Source organism: Salvelinus namaycush, chromosome 25 (assembly GCF_016432855.1).
Source record: "Salvelinus namaycush isolate Seneca chromosome 25, SaNama_1.0, whole genome shotgun sequence".
Taxonomy (NCBI): domain Eukaryota; kingdom Metazoa; phylum Chordata; class Actinopteri; order Salmoniformes; family Salmonidae; genus Salvelinus; species Salvelinus namaycush.
Genome location: NC_052331.1, coordinates 10042264 through 10069237, shown reverse-complemented (window position 1 = coordinate 10069237; position 26974 = coordinate 10042264). Strand labels below are relative to the sequence as shown.

Genomic DNA, 26974 nt, shown 5'->3' with positions numbered 1-26974 from the left:
AATCCAGTGGGGTTAAGTTGGAGGGTGGTCATTTGGAGGAGGCTACGAAAGCGGGTAGTGACTATGGTGGGGTGGGGACCACGACCAGTGCCAGAGCCGCCACCGTGGACAGACGCCCACCCAGACCCTCCCCTAGACTTTATGCTGGTGCGCCCGGAGTTCGCACCTTAAGGGGGGGGTTATGTCACACCCTGGCCTTAGTTATCTTTGTTTTCATTATTATTTTAGTTAGGTCAGGGTGTGACATGGTGAAGTATGTGTTTTTGTATTGTCTAGGGTGTTGTTTGGTTTAGGGGGTTAAGTAGAGTAGATGGTTTAGTGTTCAGTGTAGGTGTCTAGGAAAGTCTATGGTTGCCTGAATTGGTTCTCAATTAGAGACAGCTGGTTATTGTTGTCTCTGATTGGGAGCCATATTTAAGGCAGCCATAGGCTTTAGCTGGTTGTGGGTAATTGTCTATGTGTAGTGTTTGTGTCAGCACTATTTATATGTATAGCTTCACGGTCGTCAGTTTGTTATTTTGTTAGTTTTTGTATAGTTGTTCGTTTCTTGTTTTTTCTCTCTTCTATAATAAAAGAAGATGTATTTTGCACACGCTGCGCCTTGGTCCAATCTTTCACCATTAGACGATCGTGACACCACAAGATGAACCCAAGGTGGCTTATGATGCCCTGATCTGCATGGGAGGGGTGGAACCAGCCATGACTAAGCTGTTTTAGGTTTACTATATGTTTTTTCATTATCGGGGAGCTTTCGATCCAACACTCAAGAGTGTGGGATCGACCAGATTAATTACTGCAATAATGAGTCAATATTAAATAAAGATGATTGTTTGAAGAAATTACAAAGTCTCTCTGACTTGATTAGAATATTCCACAACAATATTTGGCGACAAGGAGAGAATGATTATCTTAATTTTGCTGATTGTTCCAGGGGGAATCCAGGTTAACAGCCAGGAAAGCCATACTCCACTAGACGGAGCAGATTGGATCCCCGCCTGGCTGGGAGCGTCAGTGGAATGGATACGTCATTTCAAACAGAGACAGAGAAATAGGGTGAGACTGACATTTCTTGGAAACAATTATTAATTGTGTTTTTTTAAATAAAAATTGGGTTCTGAGGGAACTGCCACCTGGCGTTAACATCCAAACCTGTGTGGACCGGATGTATACCTAGAACCTGTGGGGGCGGATGACATCCAAAGCTGTGTGTACTGGATGTATAACTAGAACCTGTGGGCGGATGACATCCAAAGCTGTGTGTACCGGATGTATAACTAGACCTTGTGAGGACTAGTTTAGGCCTAAAAGAGAAAGTCCTGTGTGGGCTAGAGACCCGTATGGACTCAAAAGCACTACAGAGATATTAGAGAATGCATTACAATGATATTCTATAAGATAATAAGGTGCACCTGTATTTGATACGGAGTCCTGAAGGCACTGCCATTTTAAGGTTATGATATCCTGATAGTATTGTCATAATAAATAGGAAGTCGTGATCATACTGTCCTGAAGTAAGAAATTATTTGGAGTCCTACATGGTATGGCCGTGATGCATTGCAGTACCATGGGTTAGTATTGTAAGATGCAAATGTATGAGTTGCTTATCCCAGGAACTTACCCTGAGATAGAAACTAGAAAATATTCCTGCAGGTTATAAAAATATTGTAGATAACAACTAAATGATTAAGTGTGTTTTGGGAACAGTACTGTGTAAATTGTGATATGAAAGTTGTGTGAGTGTGGAAATAAGTGTGAATCTGATGTTTGGATAATAAGATATAGAATTATTATGTGTATAATAAGCTGATTTAAATTTGGATAATTAGTTTCGATATATAATGTTATCTTGGGGTTCCATCCATCACTGCCATCATAAAATATCACAGGGTTTTATGGAGCGCGGGATGTTTATTTTATATGTATGGGAAGTAGTGGTAATTATATAGGTTTTTCTGGGAGGCTAGGGAGTCCTTGATGTCCGGGAAACCAATGTTTTTGGGGTTCCGCCGGGAGTATGTTTGCAGAGCTGCTTGGTGGCGGCGGAGAGTCGTTGAAAACGCACATGGAGTGGTTGATGCGAGTACCTAAGAATTTCTAATGTTATATATCGATTCTGTGAAGATATGAAAATATGATGAATTGTGTGTGTGTATAATCGATTACTAGAGATTTGATAAAGTAATAATGGGAATAATTATGATATGCAACTTAAACAACCCATACGTAGACATACGTAAGGGGTGTAAAACGTTTTCTGAAAGGTTCAGAGTGTTCTCTTTATGGATCATTTGATAGAGATAAGGTTAAAGCATTATATGGCTGTCTACAGGATCTGGGAGGTAAAGGTTGGCGTATGTCCACTTTTGGTACAAATATCGGGAATTGACTTGCCCAATGAAATTATAAAGCTCATGGGATTTTCTCAGTCCGGGTAATACATTTAAAGAAAACTGCGCATAAGGCCTGATTTGTCGAATAAACCCTTATTCCATACAGTTGGAGCGAATTAAGACGGAATGTAGACGTAACTTGTAATGACGTAAAAAAAATGAATTAGGTTTTTCCATCAAATGAATAATCATTGTGGAGCAAATGTGATGTAATAAAGGAATTTCATTATGTCACAAGGGAAAATATAAACTGCTTTTATTGACCTCACCAGATCTGTTTCCAAATCAATGGAAACTCGATGACTGCTAAATCCCCTTTGCGCATGTTAAATCTTTGCAAAGAAAGACTTTTCTGGTAATCATGTCATTATTACGTGCCAGACGTTAAGACCACAAACCATTATAATTGGGTTATTTACGGGATTGACTTGTCATTTCAATAGCATTGGGTCTATGGTACTGACAAAAATCTGGGTTTCTGATTGTAATTCCACTCTTGCCATGGTTTGTTTAGCTAGAAACAGCAGCCAGTGTTTGTTTTAAGATGTAAACTGAACGATTTAGCAGCTTGTTTAGTTCAAATTGAAAGGTTAATTTATTCAACATGAATAGCGAGGCAATTTCGAGGTAATACGTTTTTGTATTTGGTATTTGGTATTTTATTAGGATCCCCATTAGCTGTTGCAAAAGCAGCAGCTACTCTTCCTGGGGTCCACACAAAATATGAAACATAATACAGAACATCATTAGACAAGAACAGCTCAAGGATAGAACTATATACATTTTTAAAAAGGCACACGTAGCCTACATATCAATGCATACACACAAACTATCTAGGTAAAATAGGGGAAAGGAGTTGTGCCGCGAGGTGTTGCTTTATCTGTTTAGAAACCAGGTTTGCTGTTTATTTGAGCAATATGAGATGGAAGGAAGTTCCATGCAGTAAGGGCTCTATATAATACTGTATGTTTTCTTGAATTTGTTCTGGATTTGGGGACTGAAAAGACCCCTGGTGGCATATCTGGTGGGATAAGTGTGTGTGTCAGAGCTGTGTGTAAGTTGACTATGCAAACAATTTGGGATTTTCAACACATGAATGTTTCTTTTAAAAATAAGAATGAGGCAGTCAGTCTCTTAGCCAAGAGAGAATGGCATGCATAATATTTATATCAGCCCTCTGATTACAATTAAGAGCAAAAAGGAAAATCTGTTTACAGTGTGTGCAAATGAAGTAAGGAGGTAAGGCAATAAATAGACCATAGTGGCGAGGTAATTACAATTTAGCAATTAACACTGGAGTGATAGATGTGCAGATGAGGATGTGCCAGTAGAAATACTGGTGTGCAAAAGAGCAGAAAAACAAAAACAAATATGGGATGAGGTAGGTAGTTGGTTGGATAGGCTATTTACAGATGGGCTGTGTACAGCTTCAGCGACCGGGAAGCTGCTCTGACAGCTGATGCTTAAAGTTAGTGAGGGAGATATACGTCTTCAACTTCAGTGATTTTTGCAATTCGTTCCAGTCATTGGCAGCAGAGAACTGGAAGGAAAGGTGGCCAAAGGAGGTGTTGGCTTTGGGGATGACCAGTAAAATATACCTGCTGGAGCGTGTGCTACGGGTGGGTGTTGCTATGGTGACCAGTGAGCTGAGATAAGTGAGCTGAGATATTTGCTAGGCTTTACCTAGCAAATACTTATAGATGACCTGGAGCCAGTGGGTTTGGCGACAAATATGTAGCGAGGGCCAGCCAACGAGAGCATACAGGTCACAGTGGTGGGTAGTATATGGGGCTTTGGTGACAAAACGGATGGCACTGTGATAGACTGCATCCAATTTGCTGAGTAGAGTGTTGGAGGCTATTTTGTAAATGACATCGCCAAAGTCAAGGATTGGTAGGATAGTCAGTTTTACGAGGGTATGTTTGGCAGCATGAGTGAAGGAGGCTTTGTTGCGAAATAGGAAGCTGATTCTAGATACAATTTTGGATTGGAGATGCTTAATATGAGCCTGAAAGGAGATTTTACAGTCTAGCCAGACACATATGTATTTGTCGTTGTCCACATATTCTAAGTCAGAACCGTCCAGAGTAGTGATGCTAGTCGGGCCGGTGGGTGCGGGCAGCGACCGGTTGAAGAGCATGCATTTAGTTTTACTAGCGTTTAAAAGCAGTTGGAGGCCACGGAAGGAGTGTTGTATGGCATTGAAGCTCGTTTGGAGGTTTGTTAACACAGTGTTCAAAGAAGGGCCAGATGTATACAGAATGGTGTCGTCTGCGTAGAGGTGGATCAAAGAATCACCCGCAGCAAGAGCGACATCATTGATGTATACAGAGAAAAGAGTCGGCCCCAGAAATTGAACCCTGTGGCACCCCCATAGAGACTGCCAGAGGTCCGGACAACAGGCCCTCCGATTTGACACACTGAACTCTGTCTAAGAAGTAGCTAGTGAACCAGGTGAGGAAGTTATTAGAGAAACCAAGGCTGTTGAGTCTGCCGATAAGAATACGGTGATTGACAGAGTCGAAAGCCTTGGCCAGGTCGATGAAGACGGTTGCACAGTACTGTCTTTTATCAATGGCGGTTATGATATCGTTTAGGACCTTGAGCGTGGCTGAGGTGCACCCGTGGCTGAGGTGCACGGTAGGATTCGAAATGGTCGGTGATCTGTTTGTGCACTTGGCTTTCGAAGACTTTAGAAAGGCAGGGCAGGATGGATATAGGTCTGTAACCGTTTGGGTGTAGAGTGTCTCCCCCTTTGAAGAGGGGGATGACCGCAGGCGCTTTCCAATCTTTAGGAATCTCTGACGATGCGAAGAGAGGTTGAACAGACTAGTAATATCCGCGACAATGGCGGCGGATAAATTTAGGAAGAGAGGGTCCAGATAGTCTAGCCAAGCTGATTTGTAGGGATCCAGATTTTGCAGCTGATGAAGACATTGATAAAGAGGATTGATGTCAACTTGGTGAGGGTTGACAGTATGTGAATGGTAATGTGTTGTTAGTGTTTTTTTTTGATGACACTAATTATGCCATGTTTTAATAAATTGAAGAAGCTGAGGTTTCAACGGAAGTTTAAATGATGAGTAGAGGGATTGAGCCTTGAGATTGAAAAATAGATTAGCTGTGGTTGAAAGCAAGCGGGCTGTAAGGGACGCAGTGGGACATTTGGAGCAGAGGTATGAGACCGAGGTAAAGTTGGTTTTATATTCACACAACACAGACATTCAACAGACATTCATCAGTTACAAGGCACAACAGTCATTTATTTATACGTCTCAAATTTAACAGCAAAGAGTCCCCTTACAATCATTTTCTATTTTGGCTTTGTTGAAGTCCTTCTTTGTCATCCCCAGACAAGCTGAATGGTACCATCTCCTGAGGTAATAGATTCAACTGTTCAACACTTACAGCCAAATGTTTAATACCCCGGGTATTCCCAGAACACATTATGGAAAGTCTATAGATTCAGTGGTCAGTGGTCAGTTTATTAGGTACAACACCCTTTGCATCTGGAACAGTGTGAATTCAAAACTGTTGATGAAACTGGGAAAGGAGATAAACATCATGACCCCTCCTACACACATTCTGAAATTGCATTTTGTCCCCCCCCCCCAGTTTTATTATTGCATTGTGATACAAAAAGCGGCATTGGTGTGCTTTAGGACCATGCAGCCTCAGAGCGGTTGAGTTGAGTTAATAAGTTAATAAGTAACAAACCACTTTGTTATGGCAAGCCTAAATAAGATCAGGAGTAAAAATGTGCTTAAGAAGCCACATAATAAGTTGCATGCACTCACTCTGTGTGCAATACTAGTGTTTAACATAATTTTTGAATGACTGTACCCCAAACAATTATCTGTAAGATCCCTTAATCGATAGTAAATTTCATACACAGACTCAACGATGAAGATCAGGGAGGTTTCCCAGTGCCTTGCAAAGAAGGGCACCTATTGGTCAATGGTGTATTCATACACCCAGTCACTACAAAAATAGAGGCGTCCTTGCCAGAGAAGAAGGAAACCACTCAGGGATTTCACCATGAGGTAAATTGTGACTTTAAAACAGTTACAGAGTTTAATTGATGTGATAGGAGAAAACTGAGGCTGGATCAACAACCTTGTAGTTACTCCACAATACTAACCTAATTGACAGAGTGAAAAGAAGGAAGCCAGTACAGAATACAAATATTCCAAAACATGTATCCTGTTTGCAATAAGACACTAAAGTAAAACTGCAAAGCAAAGTAATAAACATTATGTCCTGAATACAAAGCATTATGTTTGGGGCAAATCGAACACAACACATCACTGAGTACCACTCTTTAAGCATGGTGGTGGCTGCATCATGTTATGGGTATGCTTGTCATCGGCAAGGATTAGAGAGTTTTTAAAATAATAAAAATAAACGGAATAGAGCTAAGCACAGGCAAAATTCTAGAGGAAAACCTGGTTCAAACATGGAAAAACCAGCGAGATGTATACTGAACAAAAATATAAACACAACATGCAAAAATGTATACGATTTTACCGAGTTACAGTTTATACTGTATAAGGAAATCAGTCAATTTAAATGAATTAATTAGGCCCTAATCTATGGATTTCAAATGACTGGGCAGGGGTGCAGCCATTGGTGGTCCTGGGAGGGCCACTTGGCAGCCAGTCCTACCCACTGGGGAGTAAGGCCAAGCCAATCAAAATACATTTTTCCCCACAAAAGGGCTTCATTATAGACAGAAATACTCTTCAGACAGAAATACAACATTTGACATAAATAAGCTTTTTGTGCTTATGGAACATTTCCTAGATTTTTTAATTTCAGCTCATGAAACATGGGACCAACACTTTACATGTTGCGTTTATATTTTTGTTCAATATATATTATCCATGTCCTGGTTCACCCACGACTCCAATAAACATAGAAAATGACAGTTCTTCAGGTACCGTTGATTGGATAGTCTCGAGTGGAGCTCGTCCAGTTTGTTCCCTAGTGATTGTATGTTCGCCAATAGAACGGAGGGTAGAGGCGGTTTATTTGATTGTCAGGATGCCGGCTTGTTTGCTTCTCTTGCACCGTCACTTCCTCTTTCGATTACAACATTTGAGCTTTTGGGACCCAAAATAATTATTTGAATTACCGTCAAATATAACTCAAAGGTATAACATTTAATGTGAAACACAAAATGTAATGAAGACATGTTTATGCAAGTGCAAGTGTCACATCTCTAATGTGGCTCCATTGACAAGCTGCTTCAGCAGAATAGACCCTGTAAGTTAGTGTTTGTAGAGTCGCTTCTCTGCATCATATTACACACCATCAAAACAGAAGCACTATCATATATCGCCATATCAAGTGAAATGCTTGTAAAAACAGAGTCTGTGTGTGTGTGTGTGTGTGTGTGTCAGTCCCCTATATAAAAATACTTCAAGTTCACTGTCATTGTATTTGGGGAGAGTCAATACTAAGCAAGAATGTCATATACAAGGCCGTAAAAATGGATTCCACTGGGAGAAAAATAGAACAATCCTATGGACAGTTTCTCTGGATTATGGGTTTCTCTGAGCTGTTAAATTTGACTGCCTCTCCCTGTTAAGAGATTGCACTGAGCATCAACCTTTTACTCAAACTCAAGGGACAGGGAATCTGTTCTTTTCGGAACACTGAGTCTGTTTTGTGGTCAACGTTTATTGCATTGATGTCAACCACAATCCGTCAGCCAGAGACAATCACAATGGCTTTACAAGACGTCTGTAGTTTTCAGAACACCCCGATGTCTCACAGGTGGAACACTCCTGCCTCACTCTCTAGGCCTATGGGAGATATCACTCCTCTCCTGGACATGGCTGATGGAAAGGAGCCTTGGTTGGGGAGGATTTAAATCTGAGAGAGATGGAGGGGTCCCTCTGCATTCTTTCACACCTACTCCTCAGAGCTCTGTTCCTTTCCGCTGTGACAACAGACACTCGTCCCTTTCCTCCCTGTCCACCTCTCCATCACCGCCCACCCGCCGCCCATTCCCTTTGTCTCACGGAACTACTACCCTGGCCTTTGTGTTCCAAGGAGGTGTTATAGCAGCAGCAGACACACGTGCCAGCTGCTCAGGGCTTGTCTCCTGTCCCTCTGCCCAGAAGATACTGCCCATCCACTCCCATTTACTGGTCACCACTTCAGGCAGTGGTGCAGACTGCATGCTATGGGAGAGAATCCTGGCTAGAGAGATCCGCCTTTACCAGCTACGCCACGGCCGCCGCTTGTCAATCACTAGCTCTGCCAAGCTCCTCTCTCATATGCTGGACCCATTTAAGGGGACGTGTGTGTGGCAGCCACTCTATCTGGCTCGGATGTAGAGGAGGTTAGGGTGTAGAAATTCAGGGGACAAAAAGTTGATAGGATAGGATCAGGCAGAGACAGCATCTCTCCAGCAAAAGTACCCCTTGAAGAGACAGGAATGTCTGCAAGTGATTCTTGTAGTCAGGATGACTTGACTGGCAGTGCCAGTGACAGAACAAGACATGCAGTAACTGACGGGAACCTGACAATATCCCTTGTCAGTGATCGTTGTAGCCCAAAGCTTTTCTATGTGTGCAGTGACGGCACCCGTCTGCAGGGAGAGCTTTTCTCAGTGGACTCAGGTTTGCCCTATGCCTATGCAGTACTGGATGGAGGGGTCCGGTGGAGCCTTAGTGAGGAGGAGGCAATCTCATTGGCCAGAGAAATTGTGTACATGGCCACACACAGCGATGCATATTCGGGGAACTGTGTGGACCTCTTTCACATAAATGCCCAAGGATATAGCCACAGAGACAGGGAGGATTTGAGAGAGGAGTACCACAGAGAGAGGGAGAGGGTGCTGAAGATGGTGAAAGAATGAATGAGAGGAGAAGAGGGAGGGAGGAAAAAAGGACATTTGAATAGGGAAAGATGCATGGGGAAAGGGAGAGATTAGGGCTGGGGAGAGCGTTACCTGACAGACTGCGATACCTTTGGTTGTTGTTAGGAACATTTCCTCTCACAAGCTCTACAAGCCAGAATGTTGAATCAAAGGTCCTTTCAACTTACTCTACCAGTTGTCTGTGCGGTGGGTAGGAATTTGAGAAAAGATATCCACAGGAAAGTGTTATTAAATCGACTTACCAAACACTGGTACTACCGTTGAGATTTCTAGCACCTGGCACATGCACAAAACAATGTAAACACCAGCATTACTTCAGTTAGTACGCATGCATTGGTTGCATGTACTTCCGTCTTAGATGCCTTAGATGATGAGCAAACAAATTGTGATAGCCACACACGGAGACCCGTGTTTTGAAGTCGGTTTAATCATATTTTTCTGTAGATATTTAGTCTCACATTTCTACTCACAAAAGGATAAAGTCGGCATAGAGTAAGTTCAAATGAAATTTTATTCAACATTCGTAACAGACAAGGGATGTCAATACAAATGAACCTGACTAGGTTGTCCAAGGGCCAGCATTGGAAAGTCAGGGCTAGGGAGAGGGTAGGAGTAGATTAGAGAAAATAATTTGTGACAAAAGAGGATCAAAAAGATGGATGAAGAAGACTGGCCACTTTATGGGAGAGAGAAAGTAAGATGCATGCATGTATGTCTGAGTACTATGAATCGTAATGTAATGCATGTGTCAAAAAACATAATTTCTGTTATGTAATATTATGCATAAAAGTACCATGCATGCAAACATTAATTTGTAACAATTCAGTACAGGGTGAGGGTAGGCAGGGGTGTCATGCACCCATTATTTTAGAGGGGGCACGAATTACGTGAGGATAGGGGGTGTCTGAGAATTTACCATTTTTCTAACAAGTGAAACAGATTTTTCATGCAATCTAGAACCATAATCATTATGCTTAATTCTATGTAAAAAAAAAAAAAAAAAATTCTGCGTAGGTTATCTAAGCATTCAATTGTCATTTTAATTAATGATGCACATTGATTTATTTTAGAACTTAGGCCATTTTGAATATTCAATGAGGGGTGTTGACGTCAACCACCTGTATTCAATGGAGAGTGAGATGCTTTGCTAGCCTCATGAATATGCATAGAGCGTCTCAAATTTCAACAGGGACAACTCCGATATAAAGTGTTTTTTGCCGGGATGTCACGTGCATCACACTTATATCAGTACACTCGTAACAACCTAAACATGACCAAACTTCTACTCGATCAAATAATCCTAACGTATCAAAATAGCTATTCATTTTTATCTTGACAAATTTCGTCACTCTCTCACTGCCCCCATACAAAACTCCTCACTTGGCGGTCTGCCAAGTTATTTTCGCATGGACAGATTTTGACGAGTAAACCTACTCTCGCTCTTCTTCTCTGGTCGAAAGGAGATGAGGACTCCAATGAGAGTTGTGTGGGGAGGTGAACAGAATTGCTTCTCCAAGAATCGCTGCCAAAGGTCCTTCAACAAAGTACTGAGTAAAGGGTCTGAATACTTGCCATGAAAATGTGATATTTCTGTTTTTTATTTTTAATACTTTTGCGAAAATTTCTAAACCAGTTTTTGCTTTGTCATTATGGTGTATCGTGTGTAGATTGATGAGGGAAAACAATTCAATCCGTTTTAGAATAAGCCTGTAACGTATCAAAATGTGGAAAAAGTGAAGGTGTCTGATTAGTTTCCGAATGCACTGTATATCTTACCTTTTCAGCAGAAGAAAATGCTAATTCTGGGTCGGTTTTGAATCCCTTCAACTCCCTTCGTTCTCTCCACTGTCTGAGCGCAAATCCAAGGTTTACTCTAGTCTTGGCCCGGGTTCTATCGCTTTCCCTTTTTGCCTGTCTGCTCTCCAAATTTCTAGGTTTCTTTAGTTTAGATTGAGGAGTAGTTGCTGCTAGGTCAGGTCGTTTGCCCCCCGCATCTGCCATGTCTGTCAGCTAGGTATCTCCGCTAGCTTTTAGCTAGTTAGTTGAGCCCATGCCCAACAATTGGCTGTCACACCGCCTCCTCACTAATGAAAAACACATCCCTTATTGTGCGCGCCACAAAATCTGAGGGGAAAATCTATTGTTACTGTTGCATCACATTGGATGACCACTAGCAATTTATTGGAGCTTTTGAACATAAAAAAATACCAAAGGCTTTAAGTTTTAGGAATTTAAATTTACCTTTCAACATTAATTTCCAATGGTATTGTACTAAATCTGATGGATGAGTCCAAAAATGCTCTGCGATTGATTGATTTTGATGATATACCAGAAATCACCAGATCGGGTTTGCCCTGCCTAGTTAATTTAGCTAGTGTAAAGCCTCAGCAGCAATTTTTCAACTACCGTTTACATGGCGATAATTTTACTTCCTCTCAATTTGGAAGTTATCAGTGTATTCTAATCTCCCATCGTTAGTTGCAGGTGGAATGTAAGAATTTTTATAAATATTCCGTTATTAAATAAAACCTTTTTTTGCTCCATGAGATTATCCAACAATGTGTATGCCGCCATATTGTACATTTCAGATATTTTCTCATTGCTCGAGACCGGTGAGTGTCATTCAAAGCGAAGCTTGATGTCTGAGTCGCGCTCATGATGTGCATCACTTTGGAGTGGACACCCACCTGTTTTGAGCAATGAGAGAAGAAACAGACAATATGGCAGCGTACGCATTGTTGGATTACCTCATGGAGCAAAAATTGCTGCACAGGCTTTACACTATCTAAACTGTAATGGGTATGGAGCATTCACATATCATGTTACAATTATGTAGCTACTAGCTACATGGTCCTGTCCAGGGCTGCACTTTGTTAATGAGAATTTGTATCCTTCAAAAAGTGGATAAAACTCTCACGCTAGTAAGGCCACCAATCTCAAGTCAAGTGCAGCTGGCACTCCCTAACTAACCTAAAATCCCATTTGTCATCATTCCACAGTTCCAACATGGCGTCATCATGGCAGTGGACTCTCGGGCCACAGCTGGCGCCTACATCGCCTCCCAGACAGTGAAGAAGGTGATAGAGTTCAACCCCTACCTGCTGGGCACCATGGTTGGAGGTGCAGCTGACTGCAGCTTCTGGGAGCGTTTGCTGTCGTGTCTACGAGCTCCGCAACAAGGAGCGCATCTCTTTGGGAGCCGCCTCCAAGCTTCTGGCTAACATGGTATACCAGTACAAAGGCATGGGCCGGCTGGGACAAGAGAGGGCCAGGTTAATAGCTTCATACACCTGAGCACACATTAGTAACCCCAATAGACTTGAACCCCATTCACGCATGTACATGTATATGTTTAAACCACCATCAGCTGAACTATGTAAACACTGTTTTTTAACATACTCAGACCAAGGGTAGCAATATGAGCATGATTTAGTAGCTGCTCAGAGCGTAGGATATATTTTTTTGTATCATATGTCCTAATAGGAGTAGTTAGCAGTGACTGAGCGAACCTCCCCTGTCTCTGCTAAACACCAGATTAAGTACAGTTTGGTCGTCTGCCACTAGATGGCATTGCTGCCCCACTCTTGTTTACCTGTTGTGGCTTTGACTTGTGCTATTGGATACTGTGCAGTAAGAGGCAGTACATCACTGGAGATGTGCTTAAAGAGGGCTGCACAGTGACACCGTAATGGGAAATCAATAGGGCTGGGACTGTGGGCCTGGGAGTGCCGGCGCGGTGATGGACGCAGGGTCTCGGCCCTTACAATTGGGTCGCATGCATAATGTTGTTCTACTTGATCGATGAGCTTTGTTCATAGAGCGGGGAGTATGTGTGGACAATAACAGGCCTCCAGACAGCCTGGGACCTAAGTGACACGTGTTAAATCCTGCAGTCAATCAGGAGAATAATGATCCCAGTATAAGTTCAATGGGAACGGCGGCAGCTACAATGCCAGTGATTGAATGGTGAGGTAAATGTCATGTAAATTAAATAAATCTCGATTAAGAAAAGGCTCATTAGCGGCTACAATGATGTCAAGCACAGTTATTCTGGTGATTGGGGGTCTTAAGCGGCACGTGAAATAAATCGAATAAAGTACAGTTAAGAGCTTGACAAATATGTAATGCCATGATACTCATTTGGTGAAATGCTTCGTGCCTGGTTGCTAGGCAGTGTGAGTGCACGCACTCGTAACTAGAGAACGACCAATATGTTTATTTTCAGGGCCGACGCTGACACTGATTTGTGGGTGTCAAGGAGGCCGGTGGCTTGTTGTTGTTATTATACATATTATTTTATTACATTTCAACGTTTTGATGATACATTTTCCCAGAGACAACCATGTATGCATTAACAAATACATTATACAACCATACAATAGATTGGACATTGTTTTTAACTACATCATGGTAATAACTTATTTGAATGGTAAACTGGGTAAATCAAGATGGTATAGGCCTACTCACAATACAGTTGAATTCATATTCTATAGGACTGTGTGCATGTCTTGAGTTATTGAGCTAATTTTGGTTGATTTCAGTGGTCTATGGGGCTACAGATGACACGACCTTTTTCCCTTTTATTTGTGATCATGTTAGGCCTGTGTCTGGCTAACTATACAAATCTCTCTGGCCAACTGACATTTCTTTTCCACGATAGGTCTGGATTTCTAGCATGCGAACACATTCAGTCCGTTCTGATTGGTCCCAGAAACCGCTGGGTTGGGCCAGAGCCACCCTACATGATGACGTTATCAACTTCTTATTTTGAAGTTGCACAAATGACTTCTAGGATGGCAGCTTCAGTATGTAGCTAGACCAACGGAATTAAATTCAGGGTGAGTCGTCAGGGAAGTTAGCCTACTGATCAACATTTTCATAGAAGTAGCCTATGGTCTTCTAGAGAAAAGACACTACTCGCAAGTCATGTAGTCAGGCAGTTCAGCTCAGCAAGGGAAAGACAAGTCATTTAGCGAACAAGTACCAGTGAATTAATAACATTTATGTTGACATTCAGCTTTGAAATGAGAATATCTTGAATATTAGCTATCCCAAATAAAGTTATAGAGTAGTGAACTGACGTTACAGTGCCTTCAGAAACTATTCGTACCCCTTGACTTATTCCACATTTTGTTGTTACAGCCTGAATTCAAAATGAAAACATGTTTTTAGTATTCACACCCCTTGGTATGACACTCCAAATTGAGTTCAAGTCCATCCATTGAGATGTCACTACAACTTGATTGAAGTTGACAGTGCATGTCAGAGCAGAAACTATACCATGAAGTCCAAGGAACTGTCCGTATATCTCTGAGATAGAATTGTGCTGAGGCATATATCTGGGGAAGGGTATAAAACTATAGATAGATAGATAGTTTCCAAGAGCACAGAGTTCTCCATTATTGGGAAATTGAAAAAATATGGAACTACCCAGAATGCCTAGAGCTGGACGTCCAACCAAAATGAGCAACCGTGCAAGAAGGACCCAATGACCACTCTGACAGAACTACAGAGTTCCTTGGCTGAGATGGAAGAACCTGCCAGAAGGACAGCAGTCTCTATAGCACCACCAATCTGGGCTTTATGGGAGAGTGGCTAGACGGAAGACACTCCAGAGAAAAGGGCACATGACAACACGATTGGAGTTTGCAAAAAGGCACGTGAAAGACTGAGAGCATAAGGCAAAAATATTCTGTGGTCTCATGACACAAAAATGTAACTATCTGGTCTGAATGCAAAGTGCCATGTCCGGAAAAAAATGGGTACAGCTCATCACCCGTCTAACACTATGCCAACCGTGAAGCATGGTGTTGGCAGCATCATGCTATGGGGATGCTTTTCAGCGGCAGGGACTGGGAGACTGGTAAGGATCGAGGGAACAATGAATGGAGCCAAATACAGGCAAATCCTTGATTAGATGCTGCTTGAGAGTGCAAATGACCTTAGACTGGGGTGAAGATTTACGTTCCAACAGAACAATGACCCCAAGCATACTTTCAAAACAATGCTGGAACGGCTTCAGAACAACAATGTGAAAGTCCTTGACTTTCAGCCAAAGCCCAGACTTGAATCCCATCGGAAATCTGTGGAAAGACTTGAAGATTTCTGTTCACCTCGCCTCCTCATCTAACTTAACAAAGCTTGAGAAAATCTGCAAAGAATAAGGGGAGAAAATCCTAAAATCCAGATGTGAAAAGCTGATAGATATACCCAAGATGACTGAAAGTTGTCATCGCTGCCATAGGTGCTTCTACAAAGTATTGAATACATATCTAAATGAGATTTCTTTATTTCATTTTCAATACACTTTTCTAATATCAGGTATTAGAGGGGTTTCCAAACTTTTTGGGCCCATGACCAGATTTTGATATTTGAACATTCTCACTACCCCAACCATGTGAAAAAAAATAAAGTAATTAACAGCCAAGATTTGTTAATTTCAAAACATTCTAACAGTATTTCTGATTTGTATTCTCAACTCACCATCATATACTTTTAATGTGGGGCTATGGCAGTCAATTGCAAATTAGTCTGACATAATTTCTTATCTCACCACCACTAATGAGATGGGTGTGCTTGACGCATGTCGCGTTGGGCGCTTTTCAAAGTCAGGGGGTATAGTCGACAGTGCGCCACTCATCTCTCCTGTCACATCCAACCTGGATCGGTATTTGTTTTTAATGCAGAGGAGAGCACTGAATCAGGACCATGAGTTTTAATGCTCTGAAGGAGACTGCACAGTATTCCCTTTGAGTCAGGAACCAAAATCCCTCCATAGTGACCCGTGAATGAGTTGTCTGCAGCATTCGGTCACATGACAGCTTGATAAGCTGTGGATTTCACTTACCGGCATCTCAACTGAGCCAGGATCCCATTCAAACAGATTTCGCTGATTCGGTCACTCGTCTGTAAAAAAAATCAAATATTTCCCCTAAAAGTCAACAGTCTGATTTTTACATCCATTGCGAATGACAACAGTTACTCTCAATTCAAAAAATATTTCCAATACTCCCCATCGATAACCACCAAGCCTGAAATAGAACATTGTCATGCTCTGATCCCATATCTCCACATAGTTTTGCGAAAAGATGTGAGTGATGTAGTTTACAATCAAAGTTACTTCCTGCATATCTCCCGAGTTCTGCGCTCAGCTCTTTTGCCGCCAGTTGCTCTCGGTGTATCCATTATAGCTCAGTGGGTGTATCATACAATGCATCCATATGGCAGAGGGAGACACATTCATAACTAGAGTGCAGAGGCCTGTCTGCCGTCCCGTGATAGATGGAGCCCCATCTGTGCAAAAGCACACATTCGATCCCATGGAATCTGTTTTTTGTCAATTTAGCCTCGCAGCACACTGAACATCCCATGTGCCGTTTCATGCTCAGGAATCGTGAGATGGAACACTATGTTCTCGTGAATAGCATCCCCGAACATGTAGCAAAAGTCAACGCATCTCGGCCCTCACAGCTAACGTCCATTTAGAGAGCATACGGTGGGAAGTTTGAGTCGTTCAGTCAGTTTCCTCTTGATTGCTAGCTATAGCATCAATTCTTAGTTTCACAGTGTTATCTGATAAAAGGTATTGTGGTGAGTTTCTGTGCCTCTGCCTCCTCACACACTGTTGTCAATATCAATTGCGGCTGGTAATATCAAAGTCTCTGCAATAGTGTTTGGTTTCATCTTAGCGGGCTTAGCCATTCACCGTGGGAATGATTCAAGTGCAACCGTCAAGTGCGGACTTTTCCTATGACCTAAGGGCGCTCTCTGGTTGAATAATTTTCATTTTAGATTTTTAATTAAGGTGTAACCACATTACAATGATTTTGAGAGACAAAAAAGTATACTACATGACCTGCTCATCGAACATCTCATTCCAAAAACATGGGCATTAATATCGAGTTGGTCCCACATTTGCTGCTATTTCAGCCTCCACTCTTCTTGGAAGGCTTTACACTAGATGTTGGAACATTTCTGCAGGGACTTGCTTCCATTCAGCCATGAGTATTAGTGAGGTTGGGCGATTAGGCCTGGATCGCAGTCGGCATTCCAATTCATCCCAAAGGTGTTCGATGGGGTTGAGGCCAGGGCTCTGGGCATGTGGGGCATTGTCATGCTGAAACAGGAAAGGGCCTACCCCAAACTGTTGCCACTAAGTTGGAAGCACAGAATCGTCCAGAATATTATAGTATGCTGTAGCGTTAAGATTTCCCTTCAGTGGAACTAAGGGGCCTAGCACGAACAATGAAAAACAGCCCCAGACCATTAATCCTCCACCACCAAACTTTACAGTTTGCACTATGGATTGGGGCAGGTAGCGTTCTCCTGGCATCCGCCAAACCCAGATTCCTCCGTCTTACTGCCAGATGGTGAAGCGTGATTCATCACTCCAGAGAATGCATTTCCACTGCTCCAGAGTCCAATGGCAGCGAACTTTACACCACACCAGCCGACGCTTGGTATTGCGCATGGTGATCTGCTCGGCCATGGAAACCCATTTCATGAAGCTCCAGACAGTTCTTGTGCTGACTTTTCTTTCCTGAGGCCGTTTTGGAACTCGGTACTGAGTGTTGCAGATAATTTTAACACGCTATGTACTTCAGCACTTGGCGGTCCCGTTCTGTGAGCTTGTGTAACCTACCACTTCATGACTGAGCCGTTGTTGCACCTAGACGTTTCCACTTCACAATAACATCCCTTACAGTTGACATACTACGACGGTGCCACGTTGAAAGTCATTGAGCTCTTTATTAAGGTTATTCTACAGCCAATGTTTGTCAACTCAATCATCAAGTTTGCGGACGACACTACAGTGGTAGGCTTGATTACCAACAACAACGAGACGGCCTACAGGGAGGAGGTGAGGGCCCTCGGAGTGTGGTGTCAGGAAAATAACCTCACACTCAACGTCAACAAAACAAAGGAGATGATTGTGGACTTCAGGAAACAGCAGAGGGAGCACCCCCCTATCCACATCGACGGGACAGTAGTGGAGAAGGTGGAAAGTTTTAAGTTCCTCGGTGTACACATCACGGACAAACTGAATTGGTCCACCCACACAGACAGCGTTGTGAAGAAGGCGCAGCAGCGCCTCTTCAACCTCAGGAGGCTGAAGAAATTCGGCTTGTCACCAAAAGCACTCACAAACTTCTACAGATGCACAATCGAGAGCATCCTGTCGGGCTGTATCACCGCCTGGTACGGCAACTGCTCCGCCCACAACCGTAAGGCTCTCCAGAGGGTAGTGAGGTCTGCACAACGCATCACCGGGGGCAAACTACCTGCCCTCCAGGACACCTACACCACCCGATGTCACAGGAAGGCCATAAAGATCATCAAGGACAACAACCACCCGAGCCACTGCCTGTTCACCCCGCTATCATCCAGAAGGCGAGGTCAGTACAGGTGCATCAAAGCAGGGACCGAGAGACTGAAAAATAGCTTCTATCTCAAGGCCATCAGACTGTTAAACAGCCACCACTAACATTTAGTGGCCGCTGCCAACATACTGACTCAACTCCAGCCACTTTAATAATGGGAATTGATGGAAATTATGTAAAAATGTATCACTAGCCACTTTAAACAATGCCACTTAATATAATGTTTACATACCCTACATTACTCATCTCATATGTATATGTATATACTGTACTGTATATCATCCACTGCATCTTGCCATCTTTATGTAATACATGTATCACTAGCCACTTTAAACTATGCCACTTTATGTTTACATACCCTACATTACTCTCCCTACACTACATCTCATATGTATAGACTGTACACTATACCATCTACTGCATCTTGCCTATGCCGTTCTGTACCATCACTCATTCATATATCTTTATGTACATATTCTTTATCCCTTTACACTTGTGTGTATAAGGTAGTAGTTGTGGAATTGTTAGGTTAGATTACTTGTTGGTTATTACTGCATTGTCGGAACTAGAAGCACAAGCATTTCGCTACACTCGCATTAACATCTGCTAACCATGTGTATGTGACAAATAACATTTGATTTGATTTGATTTGATATGGAGATTGCATGGCTGTTTTTTTTTTTTTTACCCCTATCAGTAATGGATGTGGCTGACATAGCCACATACTTTTGGTGCTCTGTGTGTGTGTGTGTGTCTGTGTGTGTGTATATATATTAATTTTGTAATTGTATTTTCTAACAGAATTTTGGAAATTCATCAAATTTGTCATTTTCATATCAAGCGACCCCCACATGGGGTCGCAACTCCTAGTTTGGGAACCGCTGGGGTATTGTGTGAGATTTTAATTTTATTTAATCCATTTTGTATTCAGGCTGTTTAGGGATGACCCCATTTAGTCAATTGTTTCGTCGATAAGCTGTTGGTCGACCAAGATTTCTTTAGTCGAGCAGTAGCCCAAAAATTTGAATGTTCATGGTGTACAAGACACCTGTCTGATTCGCTTCATGCTGAGGGAACAAATCCATTGTGGAGGCCATGTGGAATGGCACAGTCCATCACTAAGACAGGCTACTGAAATTGTATATGGTTACACTGTAAGAACAATGGTGCAACACTAATACATTTAGTTTATAACAAATGACCTTTCTCCTCCGTTGGATAGCGGTCACTGTCCGCGGTTCTGAAACACATCGGTGCGCTGTTGAATTGGCGTCTTTTCCTAGATGTCCGCATGTTGGTGTTGAGAACAATGTAGCGGAGGCAGCAGTGGAGTTAGGAGACAAGAAAACAGTCCTTACCTTAATTGTCTAAGAAAAGTGTGGAGAGAGGAAACCTATAATCTATAATAGGTCTATAATCAACAGCCTAACTGTTAAATGTGCCTGGCTTAATAAATCATCCCAAAACAGTGCCTTCGGACAGTATTCAGACCCCTTGACTTTTTCCACATTTTGTTACGTTACAGCCTATTTAGTGTTTACACTGTTCCAAATTGTCCCAAAAATCATATTTATAATTTTACGCCTTTTTTCAATCTCCTTTTTATTGTTATTATTATGATCATCATTATAACAATAAGTAATGTCATTATAATTAGTAGGCTTAGTATAGTAGTCTTGTATAACCACCATCGAACTGTAGGCCTAAGAGCACATTATGTTTAGTCTTAATACCGTCATTTACTTAGGTCTATATTTCAGTAGTTATATATGCTTCTGTATCAATCAGTAATTTGTTAATGTCATCACACAGCATATGAGTCATTCATGATTTGAAATGCAATCAAGCATTTTAGCTTAATATAAAATAAAAATGCACACTTGAATAATTTGCGTAAATAATAATCCATTTTATTTAGGAAAATTGCATTCAGGAATAAATGTGACTGTTTTTAGTCTATGCTGTAATAAAGTATTTTCCAAAATAACTTTACAACAGACTCTAGTACGCTTCTAATTTATTTTGTGTTTACATTGTTCCAAACGGTCAGAAAAATTATATTGTAATCTAACAGCACCTGTTTGTCACACTCAATATGCACGCAGCACTTGCTCCTTACATTACCTTATTTTTCTTGATCTCCAGTACTTTCCAGGAATAGTCAAATTTATTCCACACATCTGACTTCCCCTTTGCCTCCTGAGCAACCAGTAAACATTCGCCTTTTTTAGTTTATTTGTCATGTCCTCTGCATCCATTTTGCTGTCATTGTGTTACGGTGTTCTGAGTTTGTTATAACCAATTTATTGATGTGATTATAATAGGCTATAGGTCATGCGTGCGATGCATACATGTCACGTAAAGAGAGCAAGGGTTGAGTGAATAAGGAATGCTTTTCGTAAACATATGAGGCGATTTCGGTAACCAAACATTTCAGTCAGAAATAGCTGTAATTATGTTGCAGCTTCAGCAACACGGACAGCGGGATTAACACTGTTGATGTTCTGTGGTGGTCGCTGCAGCAGGGAGGAGAGAGACAGTGGGTGCTTGTCACCAAGTCACTTGCAGCCATTTAAAAAAAAAAAATGGACACAGTGCAGCAAGTCTGGGCCCGGCCTGGCACAATCAAATCAATTGTGGTCGGACTCGCTCTAGTCATTTGTGTGTCTTCATTATTCCATCAAACAGTGCACTTAAAGCATCAGACAAGCTCAGTGCATATAGATGATTTGATTTAAACACATAGGATGTCTATATATGGAAAAATACACTTAACATTTCGACCAATCGATTGGTTGAAAGAACAGACGACTCTCGGTCGACCAAGATTTATTTTTGCCCCTGTGGCTGTTACACAACAAAATGTAAGAGCCCGCTTGCAGTTTGCCAAAAGGTACCTAAAGGACTCTCAGACCATGAGAAACAAGATTCTCTTGTCTGATGAAGATTGAACTCTTTGGCTTGAATGCTAAGCGTCACGTTTGGAGGAAACCTGGCACCGCTCAGCACCTGGCCAATACCATCCCTATGGTGAAGCATGGTGGTGGCAGCATCATGCCTGGGTGATGTTTTCCAGTGGCAGGGACTGGGAGACTATTCAGGCTGGAGGGAAAGATGAATGGGGCAAAGTACAGAGTTCCTTGATGAAATCTGATCCAGAGCCCTCAGAACCTCAGACTGGGGTGAATGTTTACCTTCCAACACGACAACAACCCTAAGCACACAGCCAAGACAAACCAGGAGTGGCTTTGGGAAAAGTCTCTGAACGTCCTTGAGTGGCCAAGCCAGAGCCTGGACTTGAACCCGATCAAACATCTCTGGAGAGACCTGAAAATAGCTGTGCAGCGACGCTCCCCATCCAACCTGAAAGAGCTTGAGAAGATCTGCAAAGGAGAATGATATCAACTCCCTAAATACAGGTGTGCCAAGCTTGTAGCTTCATACCCAAGAAGACTCGAGGCTGTAATCGCTGCCGAAGGTGCTTCAACAAAGTACTGACTAAAGGGCCTGAGTACTTACAGTACCAGTCAAAAGTTTGGATACACCTACTCACTCCAGGGTTTTTTCACTATTTTCTACATTGTAGAATAATAGTGAAGACATCAAAACTATGAAATAACACATGTGGAATCATGTAGTAACCAAAAACAAATATATTTTATATTTGAGATTCTTCAAAGTAGCCACACTTTGCCTTGATGACAGCTTTGCACACTCTTGGCATTTTCTCAACCAGCTTCATGAGGTAGTCGTCTGGAATGCATTTCAATTAACAGGGGTGCCTTGTTAAAAGTACATTTGTGGACTTTCTTTCCTTCTTAATGCGTTTGAGCCAATCAGTTGTGTTGTGACAAGGTAGGGGTGGTATACAGAAGATAGCCCTATTTGGTAAAATACCAAGTCCATTTAGGACAAGAACAGCTCAAATAAGCAAAGAGAAACAACAGTCCATCATTACTTTAAAAGATGGTAAGTCATTCCGGAACATGTCAAGAACTTTGAACTTTTCTTCAAGTGCAGTTGTAAAAACCATCAAGCGCTATAATGAAACTGGCTCTCATGAGGACCTCCACAGGAAAGGAAGACCCAGAGTTACCTCTGCTGCAGAGGATAAGTTAATTAGAGTTAACTGCACCTCAGATGGCAGCGCAAATACATGCTTCACAGAGTTCAAGTAAAAAACACATCTCAACTAAGGATGCACTGATATGCCATTTTTGGCCTCAACTGATATCCAATATTTTCCTTGCCAAAAAACACGCTACCAATATTGAACATTTTGGCGGCCTTTTAAGCATTCTAGTACAGTTAAATAGTTGAAACACACACACACAGACTGACCAAAAAAGTTATTTTGTTGGCATTTACGTATGTCCCCATTACCAGTAAAATATAATCAAAACCGTCCGTTTCCATCTTGTCCAGCTGTGTCTGTAACATTTCACATAAACCCTGTTTCTTGTCTGTATCGAAGTAGCGGTCCTTGTACCTAGCATCGAGCATGGTGGCGACACAGTAAAGAGGCTCAGAGAGAATGCCACCGACTCGCTTGTTCACAGCCTCTAGTAGAGTACTCTTGCAAGTTTTAACCCACGGTCTGTCATCAGTTTGTTGAGCAGGCATTTCAATGACATGACAGAGGGTATCATCACGTCTGCTGCAGACGCAGTTGATGAGCTTATTTCTCGAGGCAGTTGTTCAAATGGAGCTAGGAGTGTGTTCATGTTTCCAAGTTTCAAACATGTTCTCAAATGCCATTGAAATGGAAAACCAGCACATTCTTGAGCATGCAATACGACTTTCCTCTACGAAATCCTCGTCAACGCACTGGGGGCTGACATCGCTGATCCAGATGTCAGTTGTGAAGCTAATAGCAGTGTATAGCAAGTAGCCCATAGCAAGTAGCTCATGGATGTGCGTTTCAACAATACTCTGTAACTCCGGTAGGGCAACTTCTGAAAAATATCCCCTACTTAGTAATGTGTACCGGGGCTCGAGGTGCTCAACCAGTCGGCGAAAGCCAACATCATCCACAACAGAGAATGGTTGATTGTCAAGGGCAATGAATTCCGTTATCTTGCCGTTAATGGATTTCGCCTTTGAGTTGTCTCGCTGAAATTCTCTTACTCTTTCAAATGACTGCTCGACTTGAACTTGTTAGGTTGTTGGAAGTGTGCGCTTAGTTTTTTCTGCTTTTGTTCTAAGTAGTCGCTGAACGTTTGGGGGTGATGCACTTTCAAATTAGTAATTAGATTAGTGGTATTGAAAGATTTCACTTTCTCCCCTCCTCGGGAGATAATAGTAGCACCAACGTTGCATGTGGCCTTTTTGTTATCTTCAATTTGAAACTTCAAAATAGATCCACATTGCAGACATTGTGGGCTAGGTTAGGAATGCTGTATTTTTCGTGCCGTCATTACGTCATCTACCTACGTTATATAGGTATGCACGTCAGCTTTGATATCGGTTTTGCACATCGGCGTTAAACTAGACATTGGGCCAATAGCGATGTTGGCATTTTTAGTTAATATCGTCCGATTCCGATATGCTTACCAATATATCGTGCATCACTAATCTCAACATCAACTGTTCAGAGGAGACTGCATGAATCAGGGCTTCATGGTCGAGTTGCTGCAAAGAAACCACTACTAAAGGACATCAATAAGAAGAGGAGACTTCCTTGGGCCAGGAAACAAGAGCAATGGACATTAGACTGGTGGAAACCTGTCCTTTGGTCTGATGAGTCTTAGTGAGGCATAGAGTAGGTGAACGAATGATCTCTGCAATATGTGGTTCCCATCGTGAAGCACGGAGGAGGAGGTGTGATGGTGCTTTGCTGGTGACACTGTCTGTGATTTATTTAGAATTCAAGGCACACTTAACCAGAATGGTTACGATAACATTCTGCAGCGATACGCCATCCCATCTGGTTTACGCTTAGTGGGTCTGTCATTTGTTTTTTAACAGGACAATGACCCAAAACACAACTCCAGTTTATTTTTTAAAAATAATCCAAAAACCTGTTTTTGCTTTGTCATTATGGGGTATTGTGTGTAGATTGAGGGGAGGAAAAAAACAATTTCATCCATTTTAGAATAAGGCTGTAACATGAAAAAGTGAAGGGGTCTGAATACTTTCCGAATGCACTGTAAACTTAAGTAAGACGAGATAGTGTATTGACGGCCAAATACTGCACTTTAAAACCAAACCGCATAGGATTCAGGAGTGAGTCAGTGGATTTGCTCAGATAGCTGGCACTACAGTAAAGGCAAGCTGCTGCTCCCTCGTGTGTGAGGCTGTGCGTCTGTTTTTGAAGCATGTTATTTTTTTCACTTTATTTCTCCCCTCGGAGCGGAGCCAGTGATGTGTTCTAGTGAGAAGGACATACAGACATATTCAGACAGACAGAAACTGCTCATCTGTGATGCCAGCCCATGCTCTTCTGAAGGCTGTCACTCTGACGCTCCTCAGCGTTGACGTGAAAAAGAGCTTAACCGCCCGCCACCTGGCTGGTGGAGTGGAAGGCGAGGCGTTACGCCGGAACGTTCCGTTGCGCACAGCCCGCTGCCTTCCTGCAGGTTTATGTGGGCTCATGAACTTAAATCCTTTTGTTCTGCCACGACAAGTGTCACCCTCATCTCCCCTCCTTATCTTCTATGCCGCTTCTCAGGGAGGCACTCTCCCTCCCTCTCTTTTTCATCCGATCCTGCTTTCTCTATATAGATTCCAGGTGTGATGTGAAAGTGTTGATGCTTTTATCCCTGCCTGGCCCGAAGAGCTGTCCTCCTCCTTCCTGTGTGCCTCTTAGCATAAGTGGTTGCTTTTAGAAAAGTCTCTCCTATTACATTTCTAACAAGTCCTCCTTAGTCTTCAGAGTCGTGGCTCCAAAAATTGCAAATTATGCCAGCACAAAGGTAGGAGCTCAGTGATTATCAGAGGGAGGAAGGGGCAATTTGCCAGTTGAAAGCAAATGTGACTTCCTAGAGCAGTTTCTTAAAGAACAGTTCTCCAATAGACTGGCCTTAACTGGCCTGGGAACTGTGCTCTGACCTGCCAGGAGGATTTGTATGAGAGATGTAAATCAAATCAAATTTATTGGTCACATACACATGGTTAGCAGATGTTAATGCGAGTGTAGTGAAATGCTTGTGCTTCTAGTTCCGATTGTGCAGTAATATCTAACAAGTAATCTAACAATTTCACAACAATTACCTTATACACACAAGTGTAAAAGAATGAATAAGAATATGTACATATAAATATATGGATGAGCGATGGCTGTGCGACATAGGCAAGATGCAGTAGATGGTATAGAGTACAGTATATACATATGATATGAGTAATGAAGGGTATGTAAACATTATATAAAGTGGCATTGTTTAAAGTGACTAGTGATACATTTATTACATCCAATTTTGTATTATTAAAGTGGCTAGAGATTTGAGTCAGTATGTTGGCAGCAGCCACTCAATGTTAGTGATGCCTGTTTAACAGTCTGATGACCTTGAGATAGAAGCTGTTTTTCAGTCTCTCTGCCCCAGCTTAGATGTACCTGTACTGACCTCGCCTTCTGGATGATAGCGGGGTGAACAGGCATTGGCTCGGGTGGTTGTTGTCCTTGATTATCTTTTTGGCCTCCCTGTGACATCGGGTGGTGTAGGTGTCCTGGAGGGCAGGTAGTTTGCTTGTGATGCGTTGTGCAGACCTCACTACCCTCTGGAGAGCCTTACGGTTGTGGGCAGAGCAGTTGCCGTACCAGGAGGTGATACAGCCTGACAGGATGCTCTCGAATGTGCACCTGTAAAAGTTTGTGAGTGTTTTTGGTGACAAGCCAAATTTCTTCAGCCTCCTGAGATTGAAGAGGCGCCTTCTTCTCCACGCTGTCTGTGTGGGGGGACCATTTCAGTTTGTCCGAGAGTCCAGGACCCTGTCAGAGAGTCCAGGACCCAGTTGCACAGGGCGGGGTCGAGACCCAGGGTCTCGAGTTTGGAGGTTACTATGATGTTAAATGCTGAGCTGTAATCGGTGAACAGCATAGGTATACATAGGTATAGTCCAGATGGGATAGGGCAGTGTGCAGTGTGATTGCGATTGCGTCGTCTGTGGACCTATTGAGGCGGTAAGCAAATTGAAATGGGTCTATGGTGTCAGGTAGGGTGGAGGTGATATGATCCTTGACTAGTCTCTCAAAGCACTTCATGATGACGGAAGTGAGTGCTACGGGGTGATAGTCGTTTAGCTCAGTTACCTTAGCTTTCTTGGGAACAGGAACAATGGTGGCCCTCTTGAAGCATGTGGGAACAGCAGACTGGGAT

The 26974-nt window shown here is 42.4% G+C and overlaps 1 protein-coding gene and 1 pseudogene across 1 annotated transcript in view; both read left to right on the top strand.

The window, feature by feature from the left end:
- The first annotated feature begins 8118 nt into the window (after positions 1 to 8118).
- On the top strand, positions 8119 to 9258 carry LOC120020623 (annotated as a pseudogene).
- A 676-nt stretch (positions 9259 to 9934) lies between these two features.
- Positions 9935 to 26974, top strand: part of psmb5 (proteasome 20S subunit beta 5) — a 30965-nt gene continuing 13925 nt past the window's right edge. The window contains 4 exon segments of the mRNA XM_038964331.1: positions 9935 to 9973; positions 12279 to 12430; positions 12432 to 12527; positions 12529 to 12551. Coding sequence (XP_038820259.1) covers positions 9935 to 9973; positions 12279 to 12430; positions 12432 to 12527; positions 12529 to 12551 — 310 coding nt within the window.